Here is a 20,016-nt window from a genome sequence, read left to right on the forward strand (position 1 = left end):
AGAGAAATATTGTTTAGTGATTCAACCTTTTTTTCAGAATTTAATTTCCAAAATAAAATTTTTAAAAAACTACAAACCATGCAATGTACAAAGACCTGTGTTTCCTAAATTTTATATGTTAAGTGTTCTGCTAAAGAAAGTGTTTGTACTGGGATTGCATTTATTGATACTCTTGAAAATAGATTGGGCAGTATACCATTCTAGCTTCATAACATTAGGTTTCTTGGCAATTTTTATGTAGGGAAAAAAAAAAAAAAGCACCAAACACCCAAAGAAACCCACCAATGAAACAACTTCCCTCTTCCCCCAAACTACTAGAACTTATGATGACACTTAAGGTTAACATCTGTTTGGAAAAAGAACCAAACCAAGCCAGAAGGCAAGCAGATAAAAAGCTCACAAAGCCTCTGCAGAGTCAGAGCCAACATGCCTAGTGGAGCAGCCGGGGTTCATCTCCCTCTGCAGGGGCATCTCATTTGAGCTGCCTGAGAGCATCTACATCAAAAAATTATCCTATGTAAAGGAAAAGGGGAAACTGTGACCCTGACAACGTTTGCTAGGAGAAGCAAAGTTAACAAACAGCAAAATAATTCCACCTTTAGATGAACTTATGTTTTTGGGTATTTTGCTGTCACTGCAAACATCTCTGTTTTATATGCCTTATTCTTAGACACATATATGTGAAACACACAGCATCTTCCTTATGTTTAGTTGACACACTAACCAGCTGCTGCATCGAAGGAAAAGTCATCTCTTCATTAAGTCTACGACCTTATAAATCACTTTGTCTAACTTCATCATGTGTTGTTCGTTGATCTTGGCACTTTATTATTATTTTTTTAACAGTTCCGAGCATTTCCCATTTTCCTCCGTTCCAGGCCAGGCTCATTTTACTGCACCAGAGGGGGTACGGCCGGTGGCTGGGCTGGCAGCAAGCGGGGCCAGGCCCGGCCGCAGGCGGCACCGCACCACGGGAAAGCGGCAGGGGCCACCCTGCCGCCGCCTTCACTTCAGAGGCGAAGCGGGGAGCTCAACCGGAGCACCCCGGCTCCTCGGTGTCATCCCGGCGAGGCGTGCTCTCCGGCAGCCGCGGGGAGACAAACTTGGCGGCAAGGGCCGCGACGCGGCAGGCCGGCAGGGACGCGGCCGCGCACCCCCGAGCGCGCCCCGCTATCCCGCGGGTACCCCCGCCCACCGCCGCAGCGCCGGCCGCCCGGCCCGCCCCGGTGCGCCCGCGGGCGGGGTGCAGGATTAGTTTTCAGGCCGCCGGGGCGTGCCCGAGCGCGTTGCCCCCGCAGCGCGGCTCTCTCGGCGCCGCTACTCGGGGGCGGGAAGGGCGGAGAGCGGGGCCGGGCGGCAGGGCCCGCAGAGCCGCGGGGGTAAGCGGGGTGCTGGGCCGGGCAGCGGAGAGCGGGGCGAGCCCGCTCGAGTCGTCCTGCGGGGATGCGGGCTAGGAAGGGCGGGGAGGGTTCGTCGCGTCACTGGAGTTTGAGCGACCTTTTAAAACGCGTTTCTCTCTCCAAGTTTTATTTATTATTATTCATCTGATTCTAAGGGTTTTGCCGGGGGGCTGGTGGAGGAGAGAGGCCGTGGAGCCGCGGGCCCAGGGGCTGAGCCTGTTGCTGTGTCCCGGTGCATCCTCCCTCCCTGCCCCCCGGCCGGCGGCGGGCGGCGGGAGCGGCTGTGGGGGTCGGGCTGGGCCGAGCTCCGGCCTGCGGCGGGCGGGCGGTCCGCGGGCTCGGGCGGCCTGGCGGGGCGTCGTCCTCACGTAAACAAAAGCCGAACCTCCCCTGACATCTGCAGGGAGCCGTGCTGCCCTTTCACACAATCCTTTTTTGCCCCCCAGCGGGCGTTTCGTGACGGGAGGAGGTCTCCTCATCTGCCGCCGCTGCCACGGACCTTGCTGGCGGCCGCGGCCCGCGGCCGGCACTTGTGGGCGGCGGCGTTGACTCGCTCGGAGCCAGAGCCGGAGCGGAGGCCCCGGCGCTGCCCTCGGGCTCCAGGCGGGGCGGCGGCCGCGGCTCTTCAGGACCGGTACCTGTTGCCGCGCCGGTGCCGGCGTCCCGCGCTGGTCCGAGCCCGCTGCGGCGCTCCGCGGCTCCCGGTGCGCGTTTGAACGGAACGGGCTTGGCTGGGTGCAGCGGAGGGCGAGGGGCCGCCCGCAGCTCGGCTCTTTGTTGAGTCTGGGTGCGCAGAGGAAGGGGATGGGTCGTTTCTCGTGTCCCTCCTTGCTGCCGGCACCTCCCTATATTACTAGAAAGAGCATTAGGAAGAAAGAAAGAAAAGCAAAACTCACAAAGCTGACCTTTTGAACTCCGTATACAGCATTTAACCGATTTGATTTGTCATTTGGCTGAAAAATCTTGTGGGTTTTGTTTTCTTTCTTTTCCCTTGTCGTTTCGTTTTATAAACGGTGCGTCGTCCAGCTATATTTTTGTGTCTTGTTTTAGATTGTTTTGTTTTGTTTTTTACTATAAACTGTTGGATAGGAAGCGTCCTTACTGGCTTTGGTGCCAGAAAGGGTGTCAGGAGTCTGTCGCCGTAGGAGAGCAGTGATTTACTGAAACCAAGTGGAAGGCTCTGAATTCTGCCGTTGGGGAAGTTGTATTGTGTGATGCCCAGTGGTTTCCATATCAATACTGCGTTTCCCTAGGTAACAGCAACTCCTTGGTAGGGAAGAATATAAACTGGAAAAAGGGAAAGTGGTAAAATATCTTGTGGGAGTGTTACTTGATGCTTCTGTGGAAGTTGAAAGTGATTGTAACACTGAAAGAGCGGAATGCAAGTGGAAAATAACCTAAGGATATACCCACCTTCACAACCAGCATTTTTTAGACAGAGAACATGAATTTTTAAAATGATTTATTTTTAGTTTTTATCTCTTCTGACTTATTGACACTAACATGCATGTAACATTTACAGATTAGCTCTGGTGTTTCTAATGGTTTCCTTAGTGCTTTGAAGAAGCTTTTCACTGGGAAGTGGATACATTCTCCCCTCTTCACAGAGAAGTGCACTAGGAAAGTTAGATCTCTATCAGCACTAGGGAAAGAGAACTGCACTACTTACATACTAATGGATCTTTTTATTCCACCTAGCCCTGATGGGGCCCTGGTCTGTGACTTCTTCAGAGGGGAATTCCTTGTATCTTCTCAGTCGTGCAGATAGCTGTAGATGGTTTTGTTTTAACAAGTAGGACTTTATTCAGTATATTGAGAACCATTTTAAAGACCTTTTAAATCTCCGCTCCATGTTTCACATAAAAAAAGCATTTAAAATTTTGTGAAGTGCATCCAGTACATTTTCTAATTGGCTTTGTATTTGAGCATCCTGGTGAAGCAGTTTTGGCCAATACAATGCCATGCTGGCAGGATACTATATTATTATTGATAAGGACAGTCTTGTTTCACTGCTGGTGTTCCCTACAAGTCAATACAACAATGTGCTGGTTTTGCCTAGGCAATAATAACATATTTATTTGTAGGCTTTTCAGACCTGTCTTGCATCTGAGACCCCTTGCACAGTGGTCTTGTTACACAATGTTATTTGTGTTTTCAGTTTGTAGGGAAAATGGTGACTCTTTGTTGATGCATACTGGCAGCTGTTTGGAGAGGCTTTGTATTTATTCATTTATGTACGCTGTTGTCACCACTGAAGAATCCAGTATACACTGAGGTGCAACTGCTGTAAAATCTGTGCTTCATCAGGTTTAATTGAATTGAATGAATATGGTCATCAATTGCCTATGCTTGAAAACATAAAGAGGCAATATTAGCCATACCTGTATTTCATTAATTCAGTATATGTATTGTCTCCTGTATTCTGCATATGCTAAAAAGCTAATATGGAAGGATTCCAATTGATCTTAATTTAAGATATTTACTGAAAAAATACTTTTTTGTGAAAGAGGATGTGTTTGTTACATTAACAAACAAACCCTACCAGAAACACTTACTCTACTATGTACTGGTTTTGGAATTTTCTTTACAAATCAAATTTGAATACGCTATATCACACGCATCTATCAGTAGGTGAAATCATTATGGATAGTTTGGGCCCATTTCCCAGTTGCAATTATTAGCTTATCAGTTAACATGGATGTTATAGCTTATGCTGATGTAGGGCTTCTTACAATGTTACAGAACATTATTTAGACTCAGTGAACAGATTGCCAGTTCATGGAAAAGCATTTTAAGTTTCTTTGATACATTAGTGTGATGCATACAGAAGATTAAAAGTAGTAGAAAGCTCAAAATTCTGTTTTCATAATTGATTCAAAGTAGGTGATGCTCTTCAGCTCTATCACAGAACTTTTCTTCAACATACAGAGCCACTACCTCTCTATGTATTTTTGGTGCATTCAGCATTTTGCTAAATTTTAAGAAGTTAGTAATGTCTTTTCAAAGTGCTTAGAATCTTAATATAGGTTGTGGAATACTCCCTCTTTATTTTCGCTTTGAATGTTTCAAAACAATTTTCATTAGCATAGTGTTTAAATGTAGATGTCAGGCATCTCTTGCTTGATTGCTGCATTCCAGGTAGTCATTGGAAATTTGCTTTGTTCGTTGTGAAACATTAATTTTGCTTTTTCTTTTTGTTTGTTCACTTTTCCCTGATGTTAATTGCTCTCTTACATTTATTTTCACACTCTTTGTGCACTTAAGAAAGCACTGTATGTAATAAAATTGCATTTGTGACAGTGGAAAAGTAGTTGGAAAAAAATATGTAGAAAAGCATGAGATCTTTCAATTTGCTGTGTGTTTTTTCCACTGCCTTAATTTTGACAAGACTACTAGGATTCTGGGGATCCACCTTAATTCTTTTCCTGGCGTTAGTAGCCAGCTTTCAGGAGGTAACTGGGAAAAATGGAAGAGCTCTTAGAATGTGCAGGCAAAGCAGAAAGGTTTAGCAGTAATGGATATTTTCCACTTCCTGTGTGGTTTGGTTTCTGTTCCTGCACCACACCAAATATGCCCATTTGAGTGATAGCCAGAAAATTGGGGAGGAAGATGACATGGGATAAAAATCAAGGATACTGAAGGATATCTCTAGCCCAGACAAGACCAGGCCAAAGTGTTAGATTAGAAGTTTTGAAATACTCCTTTTAGCAGCTATAAAATGCATGCTGTGGTTACCTTGCTACTTAATTTCAATAGATTTAATTTTAATCTCGTGCAACTCCCAGCCAAAGTTTGGGCCTAGAGATCACTCTAAAAATAGACATTTCCTCTCTATCCTCAGAGCACTTCAAGTAATGCAGGAACTATGGGGCAAAGCCTATTACTATGTTTCCTATCTTTGGCATTGCATGTTCCCTAATCCGTGCTATGAGCATTAGTTTCCAAGGTATTATGTAAAATGAGGTTGTAAAATAGTAGATGGAGTATCCATCAATGAAACAGAGTAGGTTTCCTTGTAGGAACTGATTGGCTGTGAAAGAATGATCAATGGAAATGGGTCATCTTTCTATTTTCATGAATCTTTTGTCTGTTTAGCTAAATACCTTCTGCAATTGTAGTGGAAAGGAGGTGATCAACTAAATTAAAAAAAAAAATTCTGCCACCTGTTTACCTTAGTGTTTCAGAAGTAGACAGAAAGAAACTAGAGTTGCAAGCTGTTTTCTGGAAACCAGTGTTATCAAAGAAGGGTAGTATGAAGAGTGGCAAAATGTGTATGTAACACATTTTTGTTCATTAGCATCGGAAGAATCAAATTTCAGAAGCTTGAAAGGGATCTTTAACTTTGGTTTGTTCTTAAAGAGAATATGGCATATTTGTTACCATATTCCTGTCTAAAATTCCCTGTGTTTTCTATTCTAATAGAAAATAATGTTCTATTCTAATAATTCTATTTCTTATTCTATTCTAATGTTCTAAAATGAAAGAAAAAAGAGGGGATGATGAGATTTTTTTCCCTTTTTTTCCTTTTTGGTTTGTTGGGCTGTTCATTTTTTGTTTAAATCACAGCTTTCAGCTACCTGTGTCTTTAGAACTTGAAAATAGATTTAACTTGCTATTTGCTTAACAGTATTTCTTCCATTTGCCAGTTAAGTCTTAACTTAGTCTGTGTTCTTATTACTGTGAAGAGATTAATGAACTTCAGCACTGAAATACAAAAATAGTTAAATCTACTTTGAGCTAAGCTAGTAAGCTCTTTGAGGTGTGAAGACTTGTATCATGTACAGAAGGGCTGGTGTTGGCTTCAAGTTCCTGTGATACAGACTGATAGGAGATTGCAGAATGAGAAAATGAGAACTAAATTTCCCACTGTGCATCTAGAAATCTCTGATGCCACTATAAAAATATTCATTATAGCAGAATTAGGCCTTTCAACAAGTAATCATGCATGCCACTCTACTTCTCACTGGCACATTATTGCTAAAATACCTGGAAGCATGCTGATTTAAAGGCCGCTGTGTCCTGTCGCGCGTGGTGGTGTTTAGGATGTCTCTGCAGTGCATTTTGGACAGATGGGTGGTTGCTTGTCCGGTACTTCCACTATGCTAATGTTCCACTAAGCTGGTGCTGACAGATCCCACTTGTTAGCATGGATGTGGTGCAGCAGGAGCAGTCACGTGGCTTTTTGCCATTTCAGAGTACAGGCAGAGCAAACAGGGGTCATCTTGGCATCAACATGTCGAGGCAAACAATGATGTGCCTCAGTGTATTGTGTCTGTCTCAGAGGAGGTATCTGAAGGAAAACATTCTGACGAGAATTTTGGTCTTGCTCATGCTTATTGCTGCAGTCGACAAAAGCATTAAGCTGGCCAGCTGGGGAGGGATTCCCTGCTAATATAAACCCAAATAAGGAGAAAAAACTGAGAGTTCAAAATGGATTTGGTGATGCTAGCATGGTGCTAGAGCAGTATTCACTCCTCTCTCTAAAGCAGGAAGTAAATAGAAAGTAGGTAATAAGTGTCTTAGCAGAGGTAAGGACTTCTTTTCATTGAAAATTACACGGCATAATATCAATCTGTAGATATGTTTAGGACTTGTGTCTACTCTTAGAATCTTCTATAAGTTATTGGAGTTAACACCTTCAGGACTGCGTGAACACAGTGATGATCTTGGGTGCTGTCACTTGTAAAATTTGTGTTTCACAGCACAAGAAGAGTGAGATTTTAGTCAAATTGAGTCATAAAATAAAATAAAGCAATATCCAGCTCCTTCAAAAGATACGTTTTACAGCTGCATCTCTTCTTGAGATTCTTGCAGATCTAAAGCAGAACAGTAGCCTTCTATTTTTCCTGAGTAGTTTCATCTGTTGAACATATGATGTTATGTGCTTGTGTGTATAGTGCTGTGATAAATGACTGAAAAATATTCCATTTCTAACTTTTTGCACAGTTGTCTGGTTCCATCCACTACACAGCCCCAAGAGTAGGTATCGAGAAAGAACTGGAACAGTGCAACAGGAAAGAACCGCTTTGATTTGCTTTGTCACTAAGGAAAACATCTACAAGCATGACATAAATACAGTTTTTAAATAGGGGCTCTGAATAGAAGTTATAGTAATTTTTAATCTAGAAAGAAAAGCTATGATTGGTTAAGGTTTGGGGAAATCAGCTTCCTCCATAATGTTTACATAATCTCATCCAGCCCTTCCAGCATAAAGTGGACTTCATTTTGTGCTGTTTTGTAGGGTGAAAACATGAAAATACAAGATATTTAGGTTGTTTTTCAGATTTGGTAATCACATGATGGGATTTTCCTTGGCAAGTAAAAAAAAAAATCATAAAGGCTTATTTTTATTTAAAGGCATAATTTGGATCACGGAGTAACATTACTTTGACAAAGTCAAGTTTAAGGGATTTAAATAGTGTTACATTGTACATTGTCCTAAAAAGGATGATCAGTGCTTCTGCATCAATGTATTGTCAAATTCTAATGCAGTCTTCAGAGAAACTGTAGAGTCACCATTCGTTTAGTGGCTGGATTGGGCTGTGAATAACCAGGTCTATTGGAAAATTCTTTGCCCATGGCAGTAGGGTAGGAACTAGATGGTTTTTAAGGTCTCTTTTAATATAAACCGTTCTGTGATTCCATGAATAAAACTGATAGGAAGCTTCAGGCATATTGAAACTAGGGAAGTCATATTTATGGAACCTGACACCATTTTAAATCCATTTGGTTTGCTTTTTCTGCACGAACTGCAAATAATATAGGCTTGACAAAATTATCAGGGCTATAACTAATGATCCTGTTAGTCTGTCTTACCCAGTGATCTGTCAGCATCATTCCTTTTCCTCTTTTTATCCAAAGTCTCAAGAAAAAATCACTTGACTTGAGCGCTTAGAGATCACAGCTCTTCATGTTTTTAAGTTCTCCAGATTCAAGTGGGGGGATCCTTCACTGAAGTGTTTTCCTACTTTAAAGATAACAAAAGCATTATATTATAAAAGATAAGATCAACAGTTCATATACCTGCAATGCTATTTGAGTTCCTCATTTCTCCACTATCCATCTCCATCGAACATGTTCTGTCACTGCAAATTTCTGAGCAATTGCAGGTGTATATTTTTAAAAATCCCCAAACAATCCCAAAAAGCAACAAAAAAGAATAAGCAAGGCAGTTTCAGAATTTCTTCCTCCCAGTGTAGAATTTCCTTGTGGAAACCCACACTGATGAAAACTCACCTAGCATCCACATCTGAGTCTCACTTCCAACAGTTATTAGTAGTAGGGGCTTTCGTGTCAGACTCCTGCAAGCCTGTAGCCTTGTGGTTTATATTACTTTTCTTTCAAAGGTGACTGAAAAAAATGTGCTGTGGTTCATGCACCTGAAATTGTCAACAAAAAGCTTGAAAACTCATCCCGGAGGGAATGTCTTTTGTGGATCACTGAAAAGGAAAGCAATGAAACAGTGTAAAATATCAGTGGCAACTATGATTCATAGTATCTGATTAAAGCAGTGCAGGACATGTTGTGCAACAGTATGCAGACAGCTGCTTTGATATGGAAATGCAAATATATTACAAAGTTTATTCCTAAAGCAATTTTCAGGAAGGCTTTGAGCACCAAAGTGAGTCAGAATATGTTTACTTTTGAGGTTATTTCAATTATCTGTGGAAATAGTTTTTTTGTGGATTGCTATTTTGCCATTTATTGCTTTTAAAAGTCAAGCTTTTTTCTTTCCCATTAGAGCTTAGTATTTCTATTAATGTGACCTTTTTTCCTTTCTGTTACTTTTCAGGGAAATATTTACTGTTTCTTTCCAGTGTTGAAGTAGAAGCTGAGAAGCAGAAAACATGTTGGAAACAATTGGTAATTTTTTTTTCATTTGTGTCACAGTACTTTTGTAGCCAAATCAAATGTGTATGATGGTTTTGATTTATGGGTGTATACTGCTTAGAGAGGTTTTGAAAAAAAATTATCTACTGTGCTTAAAAATGCATGTTATGCTTGGGTTTTTGTATTTGCAAATGAAAGTTGTACAATCATATGTTTTGTGTATTTAAATTTTAGCCTTGTTGTCTTGATTGAATTGTTTTAATCTTTTCTTGAATTAAAAGTTTGCATGGAAAAGACAAATGTTTTCTGTTATGACTATTTATGCCACTGTTTATTTACAGTGGACTGTAGCCACAGTTCGTGTAACTGAATTTCAATGAAGGCTCTTTCATTTTTGTAACCCACTTCTTGATGGGCAAAAATACAATTTTCATTGGCTTCTAATTTATGCTTTGCCTCCAGCTTCATTCGACAAGTTGGGTTTTTTGTTCAAAATAGAGCCATTCAAATTCTCGGTAGTTTGAACAGTAAAGGGGGCTGCATTTAAACCTTTTACCTTGTGTGGCTGTTTCTAGACTGCTACTGACTAGGAATGATTATTGCTACAGATACACATCGGGCCCTCCAGGCCATGGAGCGCTTACAGGCAAAACTTCGGGATCGAGGTGACGTTGCAAATGAGGAGAAACTGAGCTTATTAAAATCAGTGCTGCAGAGTCCTCTCTTTAATCAAATTCTGAGCCTTCAGACTTCTGTTCAACAACTGAGAGATCAGGTAGGAAAAGTAGTCTTGCAAGAGCAAAGGGAAAGGTAATGTGACGATGTGCATGTTTCTGTCTTTTGAACAGTGAAATAGTTTAAATTAAATATCTGATCCAAAGGTTTGGGGCCATACCCCATTGACTTTTTGGGGCTTTGTTGAGGCTATATTTTGTGTATGTGATTTTTATGTATCTGCTCATTACTTAAAATGTGCAGGGTAGGGAAATGGTGATATGTGTGGGAGGATTAACATAAAGCTTTCTTTCTCTGCCCTTCAAGAGGAGCTTGTTTTCTATGAAGTCTAGGACTTTTTTCCTAGGAGCCTTTTATTGCTCTTTTGTGTCTTACCCTGCTAAAATGAGGATGTAGATGGAAGCTGTGTAATGGTTGACTTTAGGAGGTTATGGAGATCTGTTTTGTACTTTATAAAGGAATAAAAGATCAAAGAAAAGCCAGAGCTCCTGCCTCTTTTGCTTGCTCAGGGTATTAAGTATTAATTTTCTGCAAATTTTCAGTGAGCTTGAGAAAAGGGTCAGCAGCTTGGCTATATTGACTTTATTTGTTGCTATAATTTTCTTGTCAGCAGAATAAGAATCTGAAGAATATAGAAAGCAGTTCAGTAAGTGAATAAGAAGTAAACTATGTCTCTGGCTTTACAAATCATTCTTCCTGTTGACTCCTGTAAGACAGCTAGCTCTATCTGGTATGCAGAATTGCTGAAGTGGGAGGGAGCAGACTCTGCACATAGACTTTATCATCAGTGTGGAGCCCTGTCTGGTCTCTGACCAGACTGTGATGAGGAAGATTCCTCACAATCCTCAGCACTTCAGCTGTGTGGCAGGAGAATGGACTGTGGCCCTTTATTGCTTCTTGTGGATCATCTTGCACAGACAAGAAATAAATTAGAATGGTGCCTGTGTTCTATTCCATCACAATGTTTTTCAGATTTTTTCTGTTTAGTACTTAGAGACTTGATGACATTGGAGTATTTTTAAAAAATCTCAGGAATAAAACTGTCCTGAGGGTTTGTTTACGCTGCTATTTGAAAATGAGAATTTAACCATGACGTCCAGAAATTGTGTGGATTATGTGGTGAAGATCCTGGGAACATGTAGTGAGAAATAAAAGTATGAAATGTTAAAAAGCCTGAAACATTAGTAAAAGTTCGATAAAATGGAAAATTAAATTTTCACTCCTGGACATTAGCTATGAAGTTAAAGGATGGTTATCTTTTTAAATACAGTTGCCTAGGTTAGAAAATGAAGCAGGAGATACTAGGATGGGTAATTCAGTGTATTTTTAAAAGGCAAAGAATAACTTCACTTTCTGTCCTGACTCTGAAGGTTTATCTGTGAAGTAACTTTAGTGATCTGTGCATGTTGCATAGTAAATGCCCTGTCTAATTGACAGGGGAGCTATTTGGATGTGAATTCCCTTTTTTTTTGCGTGTGCTTATATGAATATTTACACATGTAAATATATGTTTCCAGCATTCTTAGATTTGTGTCAGTTCTTTATCCTGTATTTTTTCTGTGGAATTTCTTCCCTACAATATAATGTGGGATTTGTTGAGATTGTTGTTATTTTGTGCTATTCAAATATTTACAAACATACTGAAACAGGACAAAGAGTAAAAGCATGAAATAGGTAGTTATGCTAAAAAACCCTTGTATTGTCAAAGGTTCACTTTTGAGGACACCCTTCAAGGACACCCTTTTTACAACTGTCAGGGTACTGTGCTCTTGAAGCTCTTTTGCTGAAGGTTGATGAAAACTGCAAGGCCTGCAAGTAGTGGATGGGTGTTTTGGCCAAGCTGTGCCAGACTCAGAAGACAAGTTGTTTCCCATCAGTTGCAGTCAGAGTCATGTTTGGGACTGACAAATGTTGCTGAGTTGTGCAATGACAAGATGTTGCAGCTTCTACCCACTGGAGACTAAGATGGCTATTTTTTTTTATGTTTAATGATGACCTGCATTGACAGTTGAATGGGGATTTGATTCTTTTCGGGGTGAAGTGTGACAGTCTGCTTAACTGCCCCAATGTTTTTAATGAGTTTTTAAAGAGCTACAAGACTACTGCAAAATTCTCAGGGACGTCGTCTTTTTCCTGAAAGTGTAGTTTGAAAGAGGGGATGGGAGTAGAGAAACCAGAATGCCAGTTTACTTTACGAGTCAAACAGATTCCTTGCAAATATCCCAGCAGAAGTAGGTCAACCAGTGAGACTTCATTGTATGCCTCTAGGGTCCTCAATACATTTCAAGGTAAGGATGTATTCCTGGCTTGAGGCACTGTGTCTGGAAGGCATAGAGATGATAGTGAAGTCCTGCCCTCTATTTGTGCAGTGTGTGGACTGAGTGGTATGTTACTTTATCTTGAAGTATGGTGCTAAAGTCAGCAAATATGATGCCTTGGTTCTTACTGGTAGGCTTTGAAGTTGTGAAGTTGTGGGGTTTTTTTTCTTAAATGAGCAAGCAGAATTTGTTTGTACTGCAAAACTGTCATTGTGAAGTTAACTGAAGTGGAAAAATCTAGGCACAACAAAGGGATTTTTTTTACTGATCTGATTTCACAAGTCTCTTGAGCTGGGGAACACTGAAGGAACCAGGTTTTTTCCTGTTTCTTTCTGTCCTTGTTCTTCAGTTCATGTTTGTTTTCTCATGTTGAAGACCAGTCTTGTTGTTTGAAGATAAGGCAGAGACAGAGAAGAAAAATAGAGATTGTGGTGTTTTAAATGTTTAATAATATTTTATTTTCTTTATGAAATATTTTAAAGAAAATGGTCAGACCATGTCCTGCTTCTCTTCCATTCCTTTTTGTTTCTCTTGTTGTTCACCTCCTCACCACCACCTCCTGTCTCCTTTCCACTCAGGGCTCTGTCAGAACAAAATATTTGGTTGTTGTCTCAGATGACAGGGCTTCATTTCTCAGTGTTTGTTTTTGTGGGTTTTTTTGTCGCTGTTGTTTGGTTAGGGTTTTTTTTGTAGTTTGTTTGGTTTGATTTGGGTTTTGTTTATTTTCTTGTTTTGTTTTGTTGTTTGCATTTGTTTGTTTGGCTGGTTTTTGTTTGTTTCTTTTTATTGTGCTTTTTTGGTTTTGTTTTTACTTGTGAGTTTGACCATAGTGTTTCCTTCACAGAGTAGTGATGGGTAGTACCTGGGTGTCAGTGCAAGAGATTTAGGGAAGAAGTGAGAAACTGTCGTTTCTTATTGCCTGTGAACGCTTAACAGTGTTATCTCTGTATTTTGCATAATCAGAGATGTTTAGTTCATGTTTTGAGCCCCTTATGGAAACAATACGGCTTTCTTTTTTAAATGAAACGATCACAAGAAATGGTAATTTGGGATCCTCATCTAATACGAGGATGGAGTCATAAAAGTGCAGTCAGCAGAGTGGTGCCGGTGCCAGTTCCTGTTCCTGGGAGCTCAGAGCCTTTCCCTGCTGTTGTGCTTTTAGGTTCTCTGGCCTGCACTTCCTCATTTCCAGTGTGATTGCTGTTGCAGCTGGCCTATTTGCTACTCTGGAATCTTACAATCAGTCTTGTGCTTCTTGGGGTGTCCAGGGCTGCTGCTCAGTGGCTGGAGTGCAGAAATACTGAAAATTTGTTTTTGTTTAAGTTGAGACATAGCAATATTGAGGACACTGCTTCAAGTGTTGATATAGTGCAGACATGGCTTATATTGCTTTTTTGTTAAAAGCTACTTCACGTGAGCACTACTTGATTGTATTAGTGTGCGTGACTAAAACATAAATGTCACACTAAGTGGTATTTATGAATTTTTATTTTTATCTTATGCAAATTATGTCCACATTGGAGATATTTATATCATAAGGAGAAAGCCAACCAAGAAAAAATATCATAAGCAAGCTTATGAAACAAAGCAGTAATGTTTCACACTGTAATTATACAATCACAGTGCTATAAAGCTACTTTTTAATGGAAGTATGGTGATTGTATTACTGTACAGTAGTGCAATTTATAAGGTATGAAAATATTTCATTTTACAATTTGCATTTGTGATTTATTGTCACCGCCCAGAATGACCTATACCTCTGTGGTAAGCAAGAATACATAGCAGTTGTTCTCTACTTCTTCATGCTATAAGCCTGGATTTCAGGGGTCACGTGGAAGATAGTGGTCATCACATTTCTGCTTATAATTTGTCTCAGAATTCTGAACTTCTATGTTAAGCATGTATCACTACAAATGTTTTTATAGTTTTTAAGGTGTAACCATGTCTGTTTCAGAAGAGGAGATGTGAAATGTGAGGTTTTTACAGACACACATACACAAAACTTTACTCTCTTAACAGTTTAACTTTGAGTTTGTTTTTTCTTAGAGTTTCAGAAGTCAGATGACATTTTATATAAGGTTGGCTTCATGCGCTAAGCTCCATTAAACATGAGCTGTGCTTGTTTGAAAAAGGTGTGATGAAAATGAGATGTTGCTGTCAGTTGCTCTTGATGTGATTGTGTTCAGTACCGTGTTGTTATCTGTGCTGTTGTACTGAAATTTTGAGGAGGAGCTTTGAAAGTTCTAGTGTGAATTAGAAGATTATTTTTCCCTTTTCCTGCAAAGGAAAAGTATGCAAGGCTTCTCTTCAGTGGTATTTTAATCATCATACAAATAAATATAATCCATCCTTTTGCTTTGAAATGCAGAAGGAATGGGAGAAATCAGTCAATTCCTATATGTCTGCAGTAATGCCCCAGCTCACAAAAGTATGGAGAAATTACAAAATTTCAAACAGAGAAATGGTCACTATATTTCCAGTTTGAATAGGACTTTGTCATGAAAACATACAATATAAAAACTAAAAAAATTAATTGGGCTATAACTACTTCTACTTCAACATGAGAATGGGCAAATTCTCTACCAGGGAGAAAACCACAATTTCCTAAGGACACTACCTCATCTTTTTTGAAGAAGTCCTTCAAACTTGAGTAGAGAAAAGCATGGTGAGACTGGGCAGATATTCAGGTGGAAGTTAAAGTTCACATCATGGCTACTCTGCTCTTAGAACATTGCAAACAGTGCAACGAGCTGCCGAAAGCAATCATTCCACTGTTCAGTAGTACAAGGAGAACATACTTGAACCATAGTACAAGACTGAGTGGTACAAGAAGTATTTTTGATTCAGATTAGGCATGTAAAACTATCCATAAGTGCAATGTGTCATACTCTAAAACCTTTTGGTTTTGATGTGTAGTTCTATTTATTCTTTGGTGATTATGCATAGAGAGTCTTTTATTGTATACTAGAGAAAAACAGTATCATAATGCAAACACCATTTATAACATTCATACTATTCTAAAACTGCCATAATTTTAATTACTGTGGCTTGACGTAGATTTTTGTGCATGATTTTTCCAGTGCAACTTACTCCCTACAGATTTGTATGTAAAGAAGTACTTTGGATACATGAAAGACATGGGCTTTTTATGCAGAGAGAGGTTTCACAAACTGGATTTTGTCTGCATTAGCAGTCTGAAACACTGTGTGGTGACATGGAATAAATTTAAAGCAGTGGACTCTCAGCTAGTCACTTTCTGTGACATAAAATTCTGTTTCCCTTTTTACCTGCATGGCTCATTCATTGTAAAGTAGAAGGTGTTTTAGCTTTCTGTACATGATCTCAAATTTTGCTTTTAGCATGATGATAGAATTTTCCTTCATTTCTCTTTTTTTTTGTCTTAGAAAATGACTACACACTGCTCAAAGTGGGGAATTTACACAGAGTTGGGTTTTTTAAGACTGTCATCCCTTCTATCACCATGACACATCCAGAAGCTCCTACCACAGTAAAAAGGCCCCAGGACAGAATAATGCAGTTAGAATGGTGCCAAAATGAAGTTGTAGACATTTAATGTATTTTTCCCTAGGTGTAATCATACTGATTGACATCATTACCATGCTCCGCTGCTGAGCCTGGCTCTTGCAGTTTGAAGTTACCACTCCAAAAGCTGCAGCAAAGTAGTTTATTGAGCTCTCACTGACTGACAAAGGATAAAATTGGTAGGTTTTACTTGTACTATTCTGTTCTTTGTTTAGGTTAACTTTGCTGGCTTTGCCAGAGCAGGTGATTAGTTCTTGAGGGACTGCTTTGACCAAGAGTACTCTGAGGACGGTAACCTTCGGCAGAAAGGTAACTCAGTGCTATTTTCTGAATGAGCACTGCAATATAGTAAATAAACTTGAATCTTTGGCTTACTAACATTTGTGAAATCAGACCCGTGGCCTATGGTGCACATGAAGGGTACTTCGGGTATGCATCTCATATACTATCAGGCTGCTTCATATTGCTTTAGAAATGTAAAAATATTTTTAGTAGAACCAGTTAGCAGTGGTTAAGTGCAGTACTGTTAGATACTCCTAGGATTAATGATTTCACCAATGACCATTTTTTGTGGGAAGAAGCATAACAACAGGCTCTATAAGAAGATTTGAAGGTAGAGAAGAATAAGAAATAAAGCACATAATTGACCAAGTTCACTCTTACAGTTTTATACATTGAAATGGACAATATTTTGAAGGTGAAGGAAGTGAATTAACTATTATATGGCCTTATGCAGGTGAGAAACACAAGTATGTCATAGACTTTACTAGTTTCAAATCCATTCATATAATGTAAGGGAAAGTCATATTCTCAGAAGGGTAGGATTTGATTATGTCTCTGAGTGTTGTTCCATGTAATGAACTGTGAAACAAGGCTTGTCTACCTGTGCCTTACAAGCTTGCCAACACGAATTTATGTGGTAAAAGAACGTGCATGTGTGCACATTTTAGACATTACAATTAGTTTAAAACATAACCCAAATGATTCCTCACAAGTATGGATAAAGAACATAATCAGTGAAAATCACTGAGTTCCAAACATCCAAATTTTCTTCTTTACAGTTTTTTTATGTCAGAGCAGGCTTAGAAATGCTGTGGAGTACTTCTCTTTCTAATGCTACCTTGTGGTGGTTTTTTTTAACTTGAGGGCCTTCCCAGACATATAGGTTGTTCAACAAATTACATTTGTTTTACTGAATTTTCCTAAAATACTCAGATGAGACGGAATTGTATGATGGACAATAATATTGACCTTTTAATAACTGGACTGTTGGAGGACTGGTATGATAAACCTAATATGCTTGAGCAATTGAGATTGGTGCTGTAGAATATGTCTACTGTTTTGAAATTTTTATTGATACTTGAAGTTTAAAATATGACTTTAAGGAATAGGAACCTCAGGTGTCTGTATTGTGATGCAGAATGCTAGAAAGTGTGCACTGTAAAACAATGAAAAGTGTTTGAAACTGTAAAACAATAAAATAGTTGGTGTGCCAAGCAAGTAGGAAGCAAATTTGTCTGGAGTAAAGCAGTACCAATTGACAGTCAACAGGCAAGTGGGACAAAAGACAAGTGAGCATTTCTGCTTCACCAGAGGTTTATATCATCAGCAGTCATTATTAGATTGGTTGGCACAGATCTGCTTAAAAAGAGGTGTTTTATTATGGCTGTGCAAAACAGAGAATTTTCTTACTTTCTTTTCTGTTCTAAGGAAGGTGGATTGTTGTCTGTGTGTGTGAATGTGACTTTCATATCAGCCTGGTGGTTTTAGACATGTTCAGTAATCTTTTCTTTAATCCTAGCTCATGCAAATAGTCACATTGGTCACTGTAGTACATAGTGATGTGGAAACCCTGACCACTGAAATTTGTTCTCTTTGTAGGTTGTGAGATTTACTTATTTTTTCATCAGTATGTGCATACATTTTTTTAAAACTGTAAAATGGGAGATAACTTTTGTTTGGTTTTTGGTTTCTTTGCTTTTTGTTTACTTTCTTGTTTCCTTACATAGTGATGAAATACTTCAAGATGCTATGGTGATGGGAGCAAATGAATTTTAGACAGAGTATGGGAAATATTTTTAGATTATTCTAATCAATTTCTTTTGTGTTTTATGTTTGTAGTTCACAACTTCACATTGGGTATAAATATTGGAGGTAACTTTTCTCCTTAAAATGTCTGTTTAAAATGGCAAATTGGAATTTCAAGTACTTCTAATGATCAGTTGGCTTATGATAATGTTCTTACCTAATGAGAAGGTTTCTGCTGTGTCTGTAAATCTGTGTTGCTTTCAATCTTTTACAGGTAAATATTACACCTTCCATACATTCCAGTGGTGAATTCCCTCAGCTTCTCCATCATGGTGTGAACATGGGGTCCTTGCCACTTAATGAGTCATATTTGTTGGCTCAGCAGAATGGCAGCCCAGCTGATGTGTTAGAAGCATCAATGAGATCCATTACTCCTCAGATTAATGGGAAATTCTCTAGTGATGGCTTTGAACAGCTGATCAGAAACATGTCCCAGGTAACCCTGTCATATAATAACCACAAAATATGCATTACTGATTATATGAAGTTTAAGATACATGTATGCTTATTTAAAAGCAATTGAGTTACTACACAAACCACAAAACACAAAACCATTTCCTGTATAAAATAAAAGCAGCATTTTAGTTTGAGAAACAACTAGTAAATGAGAAAGCAGTTGAAAAACTAGCCCTGACATAGTCACTCCTGAGCTACTGTCCTTAGCTCACAGTGTGTGTATTACAGATCAGCATGCCATTATTTTTGCATGCTCATTGTAGAACTGCTATGCATGAGGGAGATACTTTGTCAAAGCATGCTCTTGTATGCATAATTAATGACAGCTAGTTCTATGACTTTCTTGGAAATAAAATAGAAAATTTTTACCTTGCTGTGCATTGTTTTTTAATCTTACTAGTTTGCTGTAGTAAGCAGAAATGGTGTACAAGTCCCTTCAGTGGCTGGAGATGGGAATGCCCAGGCATATATTCTAGGATTTATCTATTTAATCTGTAATAAAGCAGGATAGGAATAGTCTAATGGTGTTCAGGAGAGCCTTTTTGCATAGTCCAATTTTCTTTCATCTTTCTGAAATTCATCCTCTTTTTCTAGTTTTGCTTGAAAGTTGTCCTGTACCCTCTAAAATAGATAGATATCCTACCTCAGTCACTACTAAACCAAAACTCTGTATATTTATCATTTGTTCCCTTATGTCCTCTTCTGGGCTGTAATAATACTTATTTCCCAAATATTTTCTGTATAATAGCAAGAAGTAAGCAACTATGTTTCAGTTATTAGCTTGTATAGTTTTGCCTAGCTGTATTGTCATTAGAAATTAATTTCCAAGTTGTTTGCCATGTTTATTATTATTGCTTTCATTAATTTTAACCTTTTAACATTGGTACCCTTTTTTTAACTTCTGCTGAACAGGGTCGTCTTGTTGAGACAATTGACCTTATTAAACCCCTAAGTGGTGGTCTGGGCTTCAGTGTTGTGGGACTCAAGAGTGAAAACAGGGGAGAACTAGGAATATTTGTGCAAGAAATCCAGGAGGGAAGTGTGGCACATAGGTAATATTACTACTGAATATTTTACTGTACCAAGTGTTAATGTGACACTGCAGTTCAGTTGGGTAACTGCTGTTATTTTGTACAAGGGCATGTTTCTCTCTTTATATTCTGAGCATCATTACAGATGTATAATTACTTGCCACAATTTACATAATATTGGAGCAGGCATCGTATGACTGTTCTTAATTTATAGAAACACGAATGTCATTTCTCTGGGGTTTTTAAACAGGGAAAATGAGGAAGCTACTGTTCTGTGTCATGTCTTTTAAGTTGAAATATGTATTTTGCCATTCTGGAATGAACTGAAGAGCAATTTGACGCAAAAAAGTCAGCTGTGTCTGGCATTGTTATTTGTTAGGTAGAGTCCCATTCAGCAGGTGTGAAACTGGGATTTGAAGTCAAGTAAGTCTTGACCTAAAATGAGGGACATTCACAGAGATACTCAGCTGGTATTACAGAAGCTCAGCAATAGTAATTGCTTGCTGAAAGTGTACTTTAGACTTAAACTTGGATTCCACAACTAATGTTGAGAGAAGTGCCCAAGGGAGCACACAAACTGGATGGTAAATGGCAGCAGCACTGGTTCACTGCAGA

General features: G+C 39.2%; 1 protein-coding gene across 16 annotated transcripts in view; it reads left to right on the plus strand.

The window, feature by feature from the left end:
* The first annotated feature begins 1,243 nt into the window (after positions 1-1,243).
* Positions 1,244-20,016, plus strand: part of MPDZ (multiple PDZ domain crumbs cell polarity complex component) — a 95,650-nt gene continuing 76,877 nt past the window's right edge. For 13 of the 16 annotated variants that reach the window (XM_063423831.1, XM_063423832.1, XM_063423836.1 and 10 more), the window contains exons 1-5: positions 1,244-1,379; positions 9,193-9,263; positions 9,839-10,005; positions 18,129-18,350; positions 19,283-19,422. In XM_063423831.1, coding sequence (XP_063279901.1) covers positions 9,248-9,263; positions 9,839-10,005; positions 18,129-18,350; positions 19,283-19,422 — 545 coding nt within the window. In that variant the 5' untranslated portion in view covers positions 1,244-1,379; positions 9,193-9,247. Of the gene's footprint in view, positions 1,380-9,192; positions 9,264-9,822; positions 10,006-18,128; positions 18,351-19,282; positions 19,423-20,016 lie in introns of those variants that run through there. The other 3 variants (XM_063423845.1, XM_063423846.1, XM_063423847.1) reach the window with 1 other exon arrangement.

Source organism: Prinia subflava, chromosome Z, assembly GCF_021018805.1.
Source record: "Prinia subflava isolate CZ2003 ecotype Zambia chromosome Z, Cam_Psub_1.2, whole genome shotgun sequence".
Lineage (NCBI taxonomy): Eukaryota > Metazoa > Chordata > Aves > Passeriformes > Cisticolidae > Prinia > Prinia subflava.